The 19,129-nt window shown below is 35.8% G+C and overlaps 1 protein-coding gene across 14 annotated transcripts in view; it reads right to left on the reverse strand.

Annotated features, from left to right (window-relative positions):
• DICER1 (dicer 1, ribonuclease III) overlaps positions 1–19,129 on the reverse strand; it is a 68,628-nt gene that overhangs the window by 11,588 nt on the left and 37,911 nt on the right. For all 14 annotated transcript variants that reach the window (XM_054198605.1, XM_054198600.1, XM_054198603.1 and 11 more), the window contains 14 exons: positions 18,248–18,380; positions 16,977–17,219; positions 16,731–16,885; positions 15,192–15,324; positions 14,613–14,688; positions 13,333–13,472; positions 10,744–10,923; positions 9,682–9,895; positions 9,148–9,301; positions 6,745–6,927; positions 6,319–6,424; positions 6,043–6,218; positions 4,963–5,746; positions 3,610–3,765 (listed from right to left, as the gene is read on the reverse strand). In XM_054198605.1, coding sequence (XP_054054580.1) covers positions 3,610–3,765; positions 4,963–5,746; positions 6,043–6,218; positions 6,319–6,424; positions 6,745–6,927; positions 9,148–9,301; positions 9,682–9,895; positions 10,744–10,923; positions 13,333–13,472; positions 14,613–14,688; positions 15,192–15,324; positions 16,731–16,885; positions 16,977–17,219; positions 18,248–18,380 — 2,833 coding nt within the window. The remainder of the gene's footprint in view (positions 1–3,609; positions 3,766–4,962; positions 5,747–6,042; positions 6,219–6,318; positions 6,425–6,744; positions 6,928–9,147; positions 9,302–9,681; positions 9,896–10,743; positions 10,924–13,332; positions 13,473–14,612; positions 14,689–15,191; positions 15,325–16,730; positions 16,886–16,976; positions 17,220–18,247; positions 18,381–19,129) is intronic.

The raw sequence follows: 19,129 nt of genomic DNA on the forward strand, positions 1-19,129 counted from the left end.
ATATAACACGTGCTATGTTTCTTAGGAACTCATGCTTATACTTGAATGTGATGCACATACAATTAATTTTAAAACCACTAAACATTATATACTTGCACACCAAAATAAACAAAAGAAAGAATTCTAAAGTAACAAATTTAGAGAAGTACAAGAAACACTTTTGTATGTATCCTTTTCTCTAGCTGCTAAGTAAGGCTATTACAAATGTTTAATCAATGTAATTTTGAAGATTCTTTCTACACCCTTCTATGGCAAATAGTAAGGCATTTGCAGGGTTTACTCTAGTTACAATCACGATAGTCTCAGTTTTGGGACACACAAATGGAAAATACATTCAATGAAACAACTGTAAGAACTTCTTTACCCTAGTCCTTCAATAGTCATCACTTTAAGGAGCAAAATACATTTGTCTGTGCTCTCAAACACAGCTGCAAATTAAATCAGTCTACTTGGCAAACTAGAAGAAAATAAGTTTAGCGAATCAGCGTAGGTGATCAAAAACAAGAGTCTAATACCAGTTAGTTGCTTATGTGGGTGACAGCCTTGACTGCATGTGTTGGGGATTCAGTAAGTGATCTTGCTGCTTATTAGATCTTAGATATAGGCCAATTTTTGCTTCTGTAACAATTAATTTGTGCTGTGGTTCTTAATTTTTAACAAATATGAAATGTCTCCCATTTGTCATACATTTTGTATTACCAGGATTTCAATACAGCGGGTCTAAAAATGGAAAAGCATGAAAAAATGGCACGCTTCTGTAATATAAGTTCTTGTTGGTTGGTTGTTTTTAAACTGAATATTAACAAATACATTAAGTCATGAAGTAGGATAACAACTCAATGCAAAGGCAACTAGTATTAATCCTATCCTTTAAAAAAGTACATATTTGTTTAAAGTTTTTGGTTTTTCAGGCTATACTTATAGCTTTAACTAATTAAAAGATAAGTTAAAGTTGTCACCAATTTTCTAATACTTACATACATACTTTCTAATACTTACATACATACCCACAACAGTAAAACTAATGATGTCTCATGTCTTTTCCCTGCTCACATTGAGCAAATTGGTACAGACTGATGTAAATTACAAACTGAACACAGATATGCCCAAACTATACCATGCTGTACAATTTGCCATGGCCCCAATCCAGGAAAGCACTTAAACATATTAGCTAAATGCACAAGTAGTCTTCCTAAGATCAAAAAGACTATTCACAGGCTCAACCCAGCATCACCGATGTCAGTGGGAATTCTGCCACTGAATTTGATAGGAGCAAGATCAGATTCAAAGTGCTTTTCTGGATCGGGTCCTGAAAGCCAACACCATTTTGAATCAAGTGAAACAGCCTATATCTGCCCTCAATCTATGTATGTCATATTGTAGGTCTCGGTCACTTAAATCTTGCAAATCTGTGAACCAGATGCTACCACTGGGGACCTCTCCCTTTGGGCCCAAGGCACCACTCTCTAGGGGTGCGGATGGGTGACTGCTGTAAGGTGCACCGGGCAGCACCTGAAACCATCTAAGGATCAAACAGATCACTATGTTCCTCATCAGGATGGAGTGGGCTTAGTTGGGTTTAGTGATGAGCAGGAAAAAAAAAGCGGCTACAGAAATTCATAGTTTAGACATTTTACCAAAAGAGTTTCTGCTGCTGTAATTACCCATCTCACATATACACAGCAGGGATTTCTCTATCTTTAATTGATCAGAAAGAGCAAATTTGAGTTGAAACGTTTTTTTTTTTGGATACTAGTAGCAATATAGTGCTCAAAATAAGACAAATTTAGCCAGTCTCAACTAGAGCTAGCACTGATTTTTTCTTGTTACACACCACCTGTGGTATCTGTCACTGAAATAAAGATACATTCTCTGAATGAGACATGTCTATATGGATGATTCAAAACAGATTTCAAAACTGTTTTCAGAAAGATTTAACAAATGACAGATTTCATTTTTACTACAATTTCATTCACAAGTTTCTTAAAATTAATTTTAATAAGGACAGCTACGTGAACTACTTTTACATTGTTTGCACATCATTTCGTGTATAAAAAATAATAATAAAATTCTAAGTTATGAGAAAGAAAAGTAGGTAAAGGAGCCAGGAAGCAATTTTGGTAGTTGATTTTTTTCGTTGTTAGACAGCATTTCAAGAATAAATCAACAATGAACCCAGAAGAAAGAACCTTTTCTTAAAGAATAACTGATTGATTTTGAATGTTATGGCCATTTACAAGCTTAAGATAAATACATGTAAGTGCTTTTTTTTTTTATGCTTTTTGGAAATCAGCTATTTGATCAAATGAACAAAAGACCACCTTTCCCCCTAATAAAGCTTGATAACACACACACAAAAATCAACGTTTGACTAGGATGTTTTAGAAATAACTTGTCATAATGATATGAGATTTCTAGCCCTAGTCATAGACCATCAGCCCATGGATGGAGAATGAAATTTATACAAGAAAGCAAAATGTCCACTTGGCACAAAGCCCACTTCTTGCATCACTGCCTGCATTTTGGTCTGAAATTGTGTGTTTTACTCACAAATAAACAGTGACTAACAAAGTGGAAGAGGCCACTGAAGAGTTATGGAGAACTGAAAGCTTTTTAAAAGCAATGATTAGCTCCTGTCCCAAATGTGCTATTTTATTTTTAGAAAGGTATAGCAGTAAGTGTCTTTGAAATGAAGTCTTGGCACAATACAGAACCACAATAATCAGGTTGTTTTATTCTGCAATAAACAATTTATTTGCACAGCACATTTACCTAACAGTCCTCTCATGTGCCCTCTGGTGGTTCTATAATCCCGAGTGTGGCCTTCAGAATTGTGAAGAAAAAAAATCCTTCCACCCTCTTCCCCCAACCTCCAAACAAGTCTCAAACATTTAAAGGTTATGTTACTGACTGCTGTGATCAGTGATATTTCTTATACATGTGGTTCTACTCTCGACATATAATGAGTTTAGTCAGAAAATAATTCGAAATATTCCTCATTAAGATTTGTCATTCTGAAGCTTTTGGTGATAGACAGGGAGGGCATCTAAGCCAGCACGTTATTTTGGATGAGAAGTAGCTCTCAGTCATACCCATGATGTAGCTAACAGCAGCGAACATTGAACATTTTCTCAAGCCAGTTCTAATCTTCATTCTGCCTCAGCACTATGAAAAACACCAATAACTCCTTTTCATGTATTCTACAGAGGTGGACTTATTATTTATTAAAAAGCAGACCATCTTCTGCCTATACATATTACAGCAAAACCAGTAATGATAATTCCATTTAAAATTTCCAAGAGAAATTTCAGAAAAAACTCCCGAGAGCATGCTAACTACCAGTAAAAATGCTTTTCTTCTCTGCTTTTCCATTAATGTATACGCTCATTACTGGATGATATTCAGTAAATTTCCTTACTTCAGGTTCTGTTCAGGATCAGTTTTCCTCTCATTTTCCATAAGTTATAATGAAGTTTTAGAAAGGAAACAAAGACACAGATTTACTTTTTTTTTGCTGAAAACACCACTCTGGGAGGTGGGAGGAGATAGGGGTGAGAGAATACAGACACATGAATAATTATTCCTCAGCACATGTAAATAAAGTCTTACCATTTCATCTTTCTCCCACTTATCAGTGTTACTCTTGTCCTGGTTTACTACGTAACCAGGAGGAAGCCAATTGACCGGGGGATCAAAAATCGACACCACCATTCGACTAGGCAGTCCTTTCTTTTTTCCAAGGCGATACAAGTTACAGTTGCTGACCTTCAAGAAAAACACTCTGATAAACCTCTGGACATATATTTACTCAAAAAAAGGTTAAAATGCAAAAGGAACAAAACAATTTTACATGTCAAGCCAGATCTTGTACCATTATGTATTCTCTTTAGTTCTCAAAAGGGAGTTCAGCTTTCTTAATACAGTACAACCAACTCACAGCAAGGTACAGATTTATTTTTTTAAGGCCAAGCATATAGTGACAATTTCAGTTAAAGAAATCAGATAGACTAAATTCTCTTTGCAAAATAAAATTATTGCTACTTTTAAAATAATAGCAAATATAACCTGTACAAGTGTCATTAATTACCAGTATTAGTAATCAACATTCAGATTAGATTTGGAATGACAAATGCTATTATGGGTACATTGACCTAAAGCTTGGCAGTAGAATGTGTTAAGACAGTTCCGTATAACAAATCTTATAAAGTCATAATCCAGATGTTACTTTGATAGCCTGTAAAATTCTTTTAAATATTTCAAAGGGAAGGGAAAAAAGCACTCTCACATATACAAACACACTTCCTTTTCCTTTTTAACTATCAACTTCTGACTTTCATTTCTAATTTTACATACACTTTCCATGTTTCAAGAATTAAAATTTGAACCTGATATATATAACCTGAATATTCAATCACTTCCTTTATTTTAACTGTGCAATTCATTTAGCCCTCATTATATTCCAAGATTAAACTACTCAATCAATTCTCAGAGTGATGCATTTTATTAGAGGTAGACAATCAAATCCTTAGCGTTTAATTGAAGTTACCACATTGTGTGCGGGGAAAAAAAAAAACAAATCAAACCAAACTTTCACATGATTGATTATTCCAGAATTTAAAAGCAGCAGCAGCAGAACTGAAGACTCTGCTCAACACTGTTTACGTTTACTTTAAAATACTTTCAAAATAATTTTCATTTCTGTTCAGTCCTGTCCTTTCGTAGGCTAGTAATCAGCTGGTTTAGATTTCAAAATGAACTGCAGATAACAGTTTCAATCAATCACAGTTACGGCAGCATTAATCCTGTATTTTTATTCCTAATATGCATGCTACCCAATGTATAATCAGTAAAGCTGCTGAATTAAATCAACCTGTTGCCATTCAATCCTCTAGTGAAGTTTTTACATATATGGCTTGTTACAGCATGGCTTTTACATAATATCATTGGATTGTTACTACTTACTTTTTTGCTTCTCATATACGACAGCCGTCCCTCATGAGCATCAGGGTAAGTGCAAAACAAGTATGTAGTGATGGCATGCTTTAAAAATGAATCACCAAGCATTTCTAGCCGCTCCAGGTTAAATCCATCACTAGCATTTGAAAGCGTCAAAGCTTGAAGAATGAGACCAGGATTAGGACCGAGAGTTTTTGAGGAGTACCCACTGGAAGGGTTCTTTTCAGAATCTGCTCTGTCTTTTGAAAGATTAATAGCTTTTGAAGTACTGGTGGTCACTGCCATTTTGGGGCATCCATCTGAGGTAGATCTGTTAGCATTTCCATCAAGGTATTTATTACTCAGTAGAGTACATTCATTGCTGGGCTTGGGCTGGTTCTCACTGCTGTATAAATTCTGAATGGGATATGAGGTAGTTGGTTGTACAGGTATTTCCTGCCTGCAGTAATTCAGCTGATTTCCTTGGCAAAAGTCTCTGTTAACTAAATCACAATTGCCATTGGCAAGGTTTTTATTATAAGAAACGCCATTAATTGCTGCAAGTTCTGCCGAGACATCAATTTGGAGTTTACTGGGTGACTCATTGAGCAACGTTCTGTAACTCACAGACATTTGGTCATGGTTTTCTGCAGAAGAGGTTCTGTTAGCACCTTGATGTGCAGCATTTTCAGGGACTACAATTGTGCTGTGCTTACAGTAATTTTCATTCTCTACTAAAGAGGAGTTAGGAATAGAGATGAAGGACTTGCTGTCAATAGACTTTTTCCATCCGAAGTCCAAGTTAGGATATCTGTAAAGATACATGCTGATTTTGTTAACAAAAAAATATTATCATAAGACAAGAAAACTATATGAACATACAGGCTTAAAAAAAAGCTACGTTTTTCTAAAAAGAACAGTGACCGCAGCATCTAACTTCACCATTCACAATCAAGTCTTTTTAAACTATGCTTCACTGAAAATTGACATGAGTTAAACAAACGGGATCAGTTTTAAATTCATGCAGTAATGGTTAAGTTTTCACCTTGTTTTCCAATGAAGTTAGACATCATACTGAAAAATACATACTAAAAAAAAAATACATGCCTGAAATCTGCAGGAAGTGATTTAACCCCTACACCAGCATCAGTGGCTGTTTGCGCTCTTAGTTCCTCTGCTGTCAAAAGGCAGTGCAGGCGATAAAGTATGCTGGGCAGGCAAACTGCTTTCCTCCACAATGATGCTGGAATAGGATGTATAGCACAGAGCTCTGGAACCAGTATCTGGGGAGAGGAGGGGGGAAGGAAAGAATTTTACCTGTCAAGGTAGTCATCAGATCACTGTTAAGAGAGAGGCAACTTGAATGAGATACTTCTATTTTACCTGTTTATTCTGCAAACTTTCCCACTTTGCTTTCCTCTTCTCAGCACTGCTTAGTGGAAGTGCTTTCCCCTTCTGATTCAAATGGCGAGGAGTCAAAAGATTAAGTCTAAAAACCATGTGAAAATACTTTAATGTAAATACATAATTAATGAATAGAACTTACTAGCCTAAACTTCCTAAAGTGATGACTTATTCTTAGTATTCAACCTTAATGCATTGTGAAGTGACAGCACAGTCACCTCTGAAAAAAAAGAAAAAAAAAAAAGGACTCAAGTTACAGTTGTTGCAACATAAGTTAAGTACCAATCAAGAAAAACAATCTAATTATTTTGAAAACTACCAGCCCTCATCTTTATCACATTAAAAAAAGAAAAGGCACTTTATTGTCAAACTACAAACATCAGACACAAATATGACTGTTGTTACCTTGAAGATGTGTGGTCCACATCCAGCAGTGGCTGGTTGAGATTGGTCAGGTCAAGATTATACTTTGTTTTATAATATTCAGCAAAAGTTTCATATTCAGGGGAAGGGAATTTACTGAGTGGAGTAAGATCAGTGTATACATCAGCTACATAGAATCGGTGAGGCTGATCAAAATTTCGATACCTAAAAAAAAAAAAGAAGTATTTTGGCATATATTATAGCCTTAGGGTAAAGCTTATGCTAAGTTCTTTATGTTCTAATGTGGTCATGTGATAAACTGTTAAATAGCTCGCTTGAGGTTTTTGTTTGGTGTGTTTTTTGTTGTAGAAACCATTTGTTTAGCTAACTGAAATGCTAAATGAGAAGTGTGCTATGAGATAATAAGAATGAAGTCAATCTATAATCTACAGAAACATTTAAATTGAATGCAGAATTTATGTCTTCAACATCAAATACAAAAACAAGCTCTGGACAACTATCTCCAAGAGTAATGCTGGAAATGATAATTTCTTAATTCCAAACACCTAACAAGCTTTATAATTTGGCTTTTTAACGCCTTGTCTCCTACGTGCAATGATCAGTACAAATGGAGTTCTCCTGCATACAAAGATTGTACTACTTCACATCTAAACAGGCATTTAATCAAGTCATCCTCCAGAATTAAAATACAAAACCCCAAATACCTAGTACGGTAAATTCACAAGCCTTCCAAGGACAATGCAGTTCTTGTAATACAGGCAGAATGCCAGAAAAATGAAGCCAGAATGCTGCAACACCTTTATTGTGGCTAGTGATGCTCATTAGGTGCTATGGTGATAAACATGCACAGGAAAATAATGATAATACAAAAATAATGAAATCAACATTCAATATTTAAATTTGCATATTAGCTTATTTTGTACTTTGATCTGCATATCTCATTTTAAGCTCCTAGTCAAATATCTAAATAGACATCTCTAAATAAAATTAACACACTATTAATGAGTCTTTTTAGCTTTCTTCCAAAGAGAAAAAAAAAAAAAAAATGAAGAAAACCATACTCCCAGGCTCTGTGAACTTCTTCATTGAAGAACATGTTGGTTAAAGGAGCTTTCAATAAATCCTTTTTTCTTTTCTTATTCACAATCATGCCTATTCTGAAGAATTCAATCAGAACTGTACCAACACACAGTCACTGTATTATGCTTCCCCTGAGGAGCTTACAGCCAAGCAGGATAAAGAAGAACAAGCACATATTTCCACCATTTTTATGTTGACTGAAAACCAGAAGTACTTCAAATTCTGAGATTTCTTAATGTATGAAACAAGGTCAAAAAATTTCTGGCTTCTCCCAAGCCTGAACATTATCAGATGGTAAGTAATAATTCTCATAAAAGAGAGGTACTCAGCCACCTAATCCAGCCCCACCCTCAAATAAATAAAAAAAATGAGAGGGAAGGGGGGAGAATAATACTGGTTTAGTCATTGAAGTCCAGGAGCTGTGCTAATTCACACCACCTATGAGCTACTTCTATGGCGTTAACACTCCGATCTCATGTAGTAATGTTCATACACAGTGATGGTCCACCAGGTCCACCACCACCTTTTTTTTTTTTTTTTTTTTTTTTTTTTTTTACACACTAGCATTTTTACCACAGTAGTTATCAGCACAGGCAGGAAGACATTTAAAGAAAAAAAAAAAAGCCTAGCATAGATGAGGTTTATCTTACATATATATTCTGCAATTATCATTGTTTACTGTATAGCAGGTACAAGCACAAGCCAGTCAATTTGCTTTATTCACATCATCCCAAATATGATATAGGGGAAAAATTAAGTCTCCACAAAACCTACCAATTCTGGAAAACCTTTGAATATCCAGTACATACAATGATGTAAATTTCTCCTCTAAATACCACTAAATAGAAAGATTCTTTTAACTGTTTTTTATTGGGGTTTTTTTGTTGTTGGTTTGTTGGTTTTTTTTTTTTAACTTGTTAATCTTTTCCATCTACCATTAGCGTACCTTCCTTTAGCAGGAATAATTCCTTTGATGTGAATAAGCAGTAATTAGGGAACAAGACACCCAACTCAATGTTCCAAATTAAAATTGGTTTCAGTAGGCCAGATCTTGATGAAGTTGCAACATTTTATCAAAATACTACATAAGTTTTGTGGTGAACTCTACTACTCCTAATAAAAAGGTAATGAGTCTTGGCAGGCCTAAGCACTTAACTCCTATGATATAAGATTAACCATTGACTAAAAAATATCTTTAAATTATTTGAGACACCACTGGATACCTTCAGACTAACAGCATACATTTCCTACAAGCAGTTCTGTTGCAGATACTAACATCCCCTCATTACAAGTATTTGTATAAATACAATAGGTACCTACTTAAGGTATGCCTATAGCACTCACCGTGGAATGATAACCGCATCCTGGTAATCTTCTAACTTGAAAATAAATGGCATTTCTTTTGTATACTGTGTACTGGGAATGCCTGTACGCGCCTCAGATTTCTCAATGTCTTCCATAAACTTAAAGTCAATGTCCAAAGTGCTGGAGTCATCAACTTAAAAAGGAAAATGCATAACTCAGTTATTCAGGAGAGAGTTTTCCAGGCTGAACTTTTATGGGAAGTTGTAAATTACAAAGTTTTTTTTATTATTCTATACACACATTTGATTATTTCCACAAAGTTTAAAAGCAGACATAAATACGATTTTAGACCCTTCTAGAGTCAGATGAAACCTAATACAAATCAACTCACACCACCAAGTTAAAACTAATTTGGAATTGTGAAGAAGTGATAAAAATGTAATGCCAAATTTTCATACTACCACATATGGTATTATTTCTACAGCTAACACCAGAAATTAACATAAACATTAACAAACATGTTGCCAAAGGAATTCAAAGTGAATATTTAAAAAACAAGAACTCTATTCTTACCAACATTAAGAGGTAGAACACAATAGGCTGAATCAGCTTCTGTGGGTTTGAACTCTAGTGCAGGTTTCTCAAGACGAAGAATATGTGAAAAAATGTACTGGTGGAGTCGCGTTATCAGCTCAAGCATTTGCAGAGACAGAGTAAAACCAGACTTCTTAAGCTCAATAGATATTGTAACTTCTCCAGAGCGAGTATACACAGGAAAGTGAGGAATCTAAATAACAAAAAAGAAAAAACAAAAGAAATCAAGAGAGAAAATTCAGACTAGGATTCCTCTACAGAGTACTGGTTGTTTAGTTCAGATGCTGAGGTAGCGCTTGCCTGACCCCACAGCAAACTGGATCAAAATTTTGACCTTTGATGACCTTCAATTATAGGTGAGATTTTGAAGGCATAAAGAATGTTGGTTTGTGGTTGTTGGTTTTTTAATAGTTATTCTGGTGTTTTACAGCTCTTTTTATATAAGATCAAGTAAAAATGGAAGTCTTTTCCATTATGGAGGAAGAAATGTGAAACCCAGCAATATTCCTGAAATGTTTTCTTCTGCAGACAATAGAAAACATAATTTGATGAAAAGTCTTCCTCAGCTGAGTCTCATCCACAGAAAAAGTCTTTCTATTAAAAATATTCCTATGCAAGAGGTACCAATTTCAATTAAGATGGCCTACTTTTTCTGCTGCTGCAGACTAGGAATGCTGAGATGACTTGTCACTACAGCTTTCACATAGATAAGGTAGTGCTGCAGGCCATCTCTGGAGCTGATACACCACTCCTATCATACCTCATACAATAAAGGAGAAACATTTTCAATTTGCCACTGCAAAACAATAAAAAGCAAAGTTGTATACAGTTTATCAAAAATAGAACAGATTGTTCCACCACTAAAGAAAGAAAATGAAGTGGTGGCTGGGCTGGAAGAATATTATTGCTTATTTTCTGTAGGTTACCTGATACAAGCAGCATTTACAATCATTTCCAACTCTTCAGTCTAGGGGTAGGGAATAAGTGGAAAATGACAGGTTGTAAGGCGTGTAGAATAAGGAAAGGAGCTAGATTCATTACCTGAGGTATAGGTTTGGCTGTCAATATGCCAAAACATCTTGTTGTATCCTCGGGAGGATATAGCTTTCGTCTCCTGAAGTTGAGCTCATCAGGCAGAGGAGTCGTTAATACCATTCCTATTACATACAAGTAACAGGGCTGATCAGGTTTGGGATAACTATCCCTCAAACACTCTGGAATCTAAAAATAAAAGATATAAAACATGAACATGATAAAAATCAGCAAAATTCACCTAAAGACTATTCTTTGAAGAAGCCTTTACATGTTTACTTAGAAAGTAACGCTAAAAATTAAGAATAAAAAAATAATAATCTGAACTTAAGAAATTTATTCTTTCTTAAGCAAAACCATTTGGTCAGCAGCCTGGCCTGGTCACCGGGAGATCTGTCCAAACACTTGCACCAAGGGAGCACGATACTCCCAGATCTTCCTATTGTCCAAGAGGCAACTTCCATTACATCCTTAAAACTTCCTCCATAACCACCTTGTGTTAGAAATGCAAGTCTAACTGTAAAACACTGACAGCCCTCCACCACTAAATACAACTTCAGTTTTGATGCCAATTTCCATATTTAGTCAGTAACTCTGGAGCACACTTTACAGCCAAGGTTTTTGGACCTTAACACTAGAAAGATTAAAAAAAAAAAAAGGAAAGAGAAAGATAAACAGACACCCACAGAAAAAAAAACACATCCCAGTAATTCAATTTTCATATAAGCTTGGCCAAACTTACGGCTTAACACAGATTCTTTTCCCCAGCAGAACTGCTTAAAAGTATCAAAAATGGGGTTTTTTTTTTTATACATCTGGGACAAACACGCAAACAAAATTTGATACACCGCCCCTCTACCCAGGCACTACACTATATGAGTTTTCTAATAACAATTTTTTCTTGCAGATGTGAATACTCACAAGAGCCACAAGCACTTTTAACTGCTGCTCATATTTGCCATAGACCTTAAGAAACTATGATTTATGTTTGTTAGGAATTCATTACTTTGTAGGTCTCAAAAATGATCCTCCTGTTTATCTAAAACTAAACTGCAATACATGTAGTCCTGGATTTTAGAAGTTATACAGTAGAAAAAAAAACTATGGCCTTGGCTTAGTGGAAAATTACTCATAAGTTTAATAACTCTATTAAGCCCAAGAGAATCTTGCAGACCTTAAACATTTGCCAAAGCTTCTTTTCCAGATGTGAAAAGCTGGGACAAAAGCAAGGGAAAGTATTCTTGGATTCTGTATTAAAAAAAATAACCAAGAAAGAATGATGCATCACTTGACAAATCAACTCCTCTGAATGAGAGATATCATAATTGTGCATTTTATGAGTCACTCCTATTCCAAAAATCACTAGTGAGGTAAGAGAACCAAGAAAGGCACTTATAACAAGAACATTGTGCAAAGATTCAAGCTGTTTGTGAAGTACTGCAAGAAGGTTTTCTCATCTGTCATTCCCTCTGTAATATACCCTGTGATGCCACAGTATCCTTTCCTAAGCTTTCCTAATAACCAATTATTTAAACTACTAATAAAAATGGGGCATGTGGAAGATGCCAAGAATGGAATTACTTAAGGGCCATCACCATAACTGAGGCTGCACGTGAATGTACAACACAGCACCGTAGCCTACTACTGTGAGTGTACGTGCTGACTTTCCTACGTGAGACCAAAGGCTACCGGTTTCTTCGTGAAACGCAAAGATTATCAGAAGCTACTACACAATCTATTCTGGATGAGTTACCTGTCCTATTCAAAGGACCTTAGATAGAACCTGAAACAACTGCAGGGGTCTGGAGAAGGGTGTTGCAAAACACTCTGACAAAGCTTCTTTTCCCCATTTTCTCTTTCCTTTAAAGTATCAGACACTCCTCCAACAAATAATATCTAAGAAGTCCAATTCTACAAACTGATGTGGCTGAAACCTGTTGTAACAGATCTACGGACAAGTTACTTAATCATGCAGAGCTACGGTAAGTATCTTACATGACCCCTTTAGCAAGTACAGTATTTAGAACTATTTTAAAAGTAAAAATTATTAAAAAGTATACTTATTTGATATTTTAAATCTAAAATTAAGAAATTCTGTGTTCGACCAGCAAAATCACCAAACTAAACCAAGCATCTTTAAAAACAAATAAATAAATAAATTCTGTGTTTAGCACCTGGCAGGTAACTTTGACCCCCTGGGCATCTCCTTCAGTCTTCAAGGAATCGTCTAGAAAGCCAGTCATTCTTCCTCTGCTCTAGTATAGCTACCAGAGAACTTAAAAGTTTTTACAGATTCCCAGTGCTGGACAATTTTTCCTCCCAGTTATTTCTATACTAGGCAACTACAGCCAACAAGCTTCATAGAAAGCGTACATTCTTTGAACTACAGGCATGCTTCCAAAGCATATGGTTGCATAAGCTCATTCAGGTAATAGTGCAAGTTTCCATACTGTTAGAACTGCAAAATATTTCCATTATAAATGAAAGATTTGTTGTAAGAGATTCTTATCAGATAAGATTAAGAGTTGTCAGTTTTGTCTTTTTATCAGTACATAAAGCATTTGACCGGAGATGTGTACAGCAGTCAGCGATACTAACAGCTTTAGGATAGCACTGTCTTCGTTTTGTAGAGCCCGGCCTTCCTGGAACATTGGTTTCTTCTTCATCATGTAAATCAAGCTCCTCCTCATATTTAACCGTTTCTTTACCAACTGGCATCAAATGATCATCCAGTTCACCTGAATATTATGAAAGAGTACAAAGGAACAGCATTAGGAACAATCAAATCTTGGTTCCTTCACATACTACGCAGCAGATGTGACTGACTGCTCATGAAAACACATCACCTAAGTTTTTAAAATATACTTACTACTGCATAGCTCCAAAAGTGTAACTTTGGGGAAAGTGTGATAAAATCCGAATTTCTGGCAAGAATACTTATAGTAAACATCTCTAAAATTTTCATTTAAAAAAAAATCAAATTTATAATGAAAATATCAAAGAAAAAGAAACCTTTTTGCCCATAAATACCAATCAGTGACTGAAACACTAATTTAAAAAAATCACTCCCATGGAGTTATGCCAAGAAAGAGGGAACAGTTGTATTTCTGTATCCTTCTAAGAAGGGAATTACTACTCAACAGTAAGTGTGCACCCTCAACACTGAGTTGAGCCATCATGGTGTTATTCTTGGATATATTTATTGGTATGAATTCAGTGATCAAAAGGTTTAACTCGGACCAAAAAAAAAAAATACAAATCCCAGACCTACAAATCTGTTTGCTTAAAAGATACATAAATACTCCTGTACTTCATCAAAGCACCCATAACATGGAATTCGTTTTAAAACATTCCCCAGTAAAGAATATGCTCCATTCTACTTACTAGAGACAACAGAGCTGAAATAATCCTGCAATGTCCTATTTTTGGAACATGACTTATGATACAGTAGAGAATAAAATAAATTTAGGGCTGTGCATTTTATATTTTAATTTGTTAAAATTCACTTCAAAAAACAAGTTATTTCTTGGCTGCAGGATGTAATCCCCGACGTATAATAAAAACCTTGTAGAGAACAAGACTCTTTTCCCCTTTATTAAGTATATTCGATGTTAGAATCCATGTGTCTTGTATTAATATTGCATTTGCTATTTAAGACAAAATATGTTAAATAACAAGATTCCCCTGGAAAATTTAGCTTACAAGATGTACGCTAAGTTAGTAAGTTTGTGATCATATCACAAAACAAAGCAAGAGAAAGGAAGTTATTGTAATGGCTATAGCAGAAATGCATGTGTATGCATAACATCTGTACCATGTTCAATTTGTCCATTTTAAAACATTCTTTACCAAAGAGGTGTTGCTTTCCCAGTTCTTACCAATTTTGTGCAGTTTTTCACAGCAAATAAGAGCTACAACTCTCTCAGCCAGTCTTGCACAACTCATTGGAGGACCCTATAAACATTTAAATACTTCATAAAAACTTGAGTTGATTAGCACATTACTTATTATACATGTTACAAACAGTTTAATTTAACACAAACAGTAGGTAAGCAAAACTCAGCAAAATACTACATTGATGACATTGTGAAGATATTCAGACTTATATTGTTTTTCCACAGAAGCTAAAATTATGAGTTTTTGAACTCAACTAACTATTGATCAAAACCAATAAAGGACTTTTTCCTACAACTGATATAAGTGTGTAAAAAACCAAGGCACTGGAAAGAACATCTAAATATTTTTGCCTTTGGAATGAACAGTAACTGCTGGAAAACAGATTAGAACAGATATAAATAGGGATCTAAATACAGTTACAGAGCAGAATACAGGAGAAGAAAAATCATGTAATTTTCGTTACAACAATGAAAGAAACTAATTCTAGAAGAGGCACACACACACACATCTATGCCAACATGTTCACTTATTTCTATGCTTTTCCTTCCCCAAATACCTACAACAATTGAAGCTCGAAGAGGTGAGTTGATTGGCAGGTAGAGAGTAGAGTAAAACGTATGATCAGGTAGTTCTCGGGTTTTACACTTGGGAGCTAGGTGTGTAAATGGATCACTTGGTAATCTAGCGCAGTACCTAAGTTGACAAAACATTTTACAAATCATCAAAACCTGCAAATTGAAACCTAAAGACATTTCAATGGAATCTTGCCTTACTGGTGTAAACGCTACAGAAGAGGGTTTCAGGCCATACCGAGCACTGCAAGGGTACACTGCTAACTGGTGTTCAACTAATTGCCGAGCAGGAGACCTCCAAGTCCTTCACTACAAAGCTGGTCTCTAGAAAGGTGGTTCCAAGGTTGCAATGATGCACAGGACTATTCAACCCCCCAGGTACCAGAGTTTGCATTTGTCTTTGTTTAATCTCTTAAATTTAGTGTTGTCCTATTCCTCCTATTTGTCATGGTTCCCCTCTGAATGGGCCGCCTTACCTCCACTGCACTCATTTCCCCCTCTCCCACCTTGGTGTCAAATGCAAACGTGCGGATGTTAAATGGTACTGGACTTCTTAATGGCTCATGAGGAATGCCATGTGTAAGCAGCTGCCTTTGAATCATCGACCATTACACCCCTTGAATCTGACTGGTTTGCCAGGTTTTGTTTACCAGGCAGTCTACTGAAATGCTCTGCATCTCATGAATTTGGCCGCTAAGGTAATACGGCAATCGCACTGAAATCTTTGCTGAAGTAAATGACATTCACTGCTTTTCTCCTGTTTCATAGAGGCAAGTAAGCATTTCATCACACAGGAGACAAGGTTGGTCAGGCAAAAAACTGCCCTCGATATAACTCCTGCTGACTGCTGCCCACCACTTTTTCCTTTACATGCCTGCAAACAGCTTCCGTGAGGATTTGGCACATAGTATTCCATATGACTAAGGTAAAATTGACCAGTCTGTAGCTCCCTTGATCTTCTTCCTTGCCTTTTTTGAAGTGTCCTGTCACTGAGGACCTCCTCTAATTGCCATGGCCTTAGAAAGATGATATTGGCTTGGAAGCGTATCATCCTGCCTTGTGGACTTGTATTATGTTCGGCTTGCTCATTACGTTTTTGGTTTTTTTTCTTTAAACATGACAACAAATGGCTATTACAAATGTGAATATTAGACCTAGAAGATTTTACTACAGTTTTCAGAAGACACTTTTTTTTTTAAAGCTAGCTTGCCAAGAGCAAAAAAAAAAAAAGAAAAATTTAATCTTTTTATCCATTTTGAAAAGGACTGTTTTCAGGGCAGCTTATAATGAAACAGGAATCAGTATCACTAAATTTATTACCTGAGCTAGAACCTCTGTAGGATAAAAAGACAAAAACCAAACTATCCCCTTCATACTGCTGTGACCACTTTCTTTAGGAGGGGAAGATCCTACAAGAGTCCTAAGAGGAAATGCATACAATGCCCCAGCCTATGCTTCCATGTTGCGAGGCAGACTAAGAAACTTTTTATTTAAAGACAAGAAGTAAAAACCGAATATGCCTCTTACCTATTTATGTGTCCAATAGCAGTGTTAATAGTAACTCTTGGACTGTTCTCATCTGGCCTCAACACATAGGGTGGAAATACATCATCATCATCAACAACAGGTTCAGTTTCAGTATCATTGGTATCGACAGATTTTGAGCATTTGTTTCTCAGGATCTTAACATTTCAAGAACAGAGCACAATGAGAGATTTTTCCTTTAAAATACTACAATAAAATTTTAAAACAGGCACATTCCATTCCTCATACCTTTTCAATTGCTTTGTACGTCTTAAGATCTTCTTCAAAACTTTTGATTTTGTCTGTATCTGCTAACATGATGTAATTGGAAATTGGTGCTCTAGCTCTTCCTTTTGACTGCACGTAGGAACGGTATTCTGTGGGCAAATCAAAACGCACCACCAAGTTGCATTTTGGTATGTCAACACCCTCTTCTACAATACTAGTAGCAATAAGTAGGTTGGTCTCATGTGCACGAAATTTTCTAAGAACCTGCAAAAGTAATGAAGACAAATTTGAGAGATTAGTCTGAGACCTGATTCCATCACCAGATTCATCAAAAGCCAATAAAAACAAGGAAAGCGGATCAGACATTCCAAAAACTTGTCTAAATATGCAGATATAAAGTTATTACAAAGTCTTTTTAGAAACACAGGAAGACTATTTATCAGAACAGGCAGCTTTCTAGGAATCAAATGTGGTCTGTGGAATTACACATGTCTAAGAAGCTACTACAGCCACTAGGAATGGAGAGGATCCCACATATTTCTTTACAATTTTTCAGCTACAGTATTAAAAAACGCTGCCTTCAGGACAGCATCTTTTCCAACTATTTCTGAGGTTGAAACAACCAAGGGGCAAGCGAAGGGAAGCACGTTCTAGAGCTGGTACTTTTGGTATTTATACTATTTACTCAAAAGGGAAGGTTTGGGGGCAAGGGAGGAAGTCAGTCAGAAGAACGACCCAGCTGGGAGGTGAGGGGGAAGAATAAAAGCATTTGCTTTCAAAATATTTCGCATGCTTTAAGTGAGGTCAAAATCACAGGGTTTTATATTTATAACATTTAATGATTTACCAAATTCACATCTAGCAAAGATAAATATTAAAACAGGCTTAACCATTTAAAGTGTCAGGAACCTGGATTTTCTTTACAGTATTACAGTACTACTACTAATGCAATGCAGAAAAATTGGATGGTTGATGATCTGACTAGATACAAACATGGATTTTTATGTGAAGTTTTAATTTCTGTTTGTAAAATGTGACATAGCAATATCTCTAAACACGGGGGGGTGTGTTGGTTTTGTTTTGTTGGTTTTGATTTTGTTTTTTTTAATGAAGAACATCTGTATCTCCAATAAGTATGCATATTTGTTAAAACAAAGGTATTCCCTGAACTTCTGATTGTACATAGACTCTGCCTGTTGGCTCATTTTGTTTTTAAAGACACACATACACAAAAAAGAAACCAAAAGAGTTCTGAAAGTACTGCTAGTTTAAGTTATTTTTCTTGCAGTTACCTCTTCCTGTTTTCTGAATTCTACTTCCATCTGCTTGTTACGAGGCTGGTTCTTGCCAATGCCATGTCCAGTTATAAAATTGCTGCTGATGTAAGCGAGTTCTGGATCCTGCTTGCCAGCTTCTTTTATCAACCTAAAAATATTACATGCACCTTTAGCAGTCACACGACTCAGAAAATGGAAGACAATCTTTTGTTTGCAAGACTTACATTAAAAGAAGAAATGAAAGCATGACAAGTAAGCCATGCTAACACATAAACTGACCTTAGTTTTCTCTAAAAACACGAGTGCTAGTGAAAACCTCTGTAAGGATAATAAAAGACTGACTGCATACATACAGCATGAGCGTGCATGCATCACACGCATTTCAGATCTAGCACGGTAAAACCAGATATTTTTTAACCAATCTATTACTCTAAGGCTCCCTGTTGTTAAGATCCTACTCACAACCGGTTTAGTTAATCTCATTTTCTGTAAATGATGACTGATTTCAGCAGAAAGACCTGTAACTGCTCCCTCAAAGTATGTTTCCCCAATATAAGGTATTAATTTTTAGGTTAAAACATAGATTGTTATTCTCCTTAATATTAAAATACATACTCTGTTCAGGTATACTAATGACAAAATGTTGACCTTCTTTTCTAAAGAGCGATACTCAGCTTACCCAGTGAGATGTTTACTACTTTTGAAATTGATCCAAGTGTATCTACAATTGGAGAATTTAATCCAATTCTTGAACAGGAACACTGAACAGGGAGGTGAGGATCATCCATGCTCTCAATTTATTCCCCTATGTCCACAGAAAAGGCTGGTCTCTGCACTGTTTTGATTTCACGGACAAGGTAGAAGATTGCTCGTATAAACAATGCACTGAATCTAGAA

Source organism: Rissa tridactyla, chromosome 4 (genome assembly GCF_028500815.1).
Source record: "Rissa tridactyla isolate bRisTri1 chromosome 4, bRisTri1.patW.cur.20221130, whole genome shotgun sequence".
Classification (NCBI taxonomy): Eukaryota; Metazoa; Chordata; class Aves; order Charadriiformes; family Laridae; genus Rissa; species Rissa tridactyla.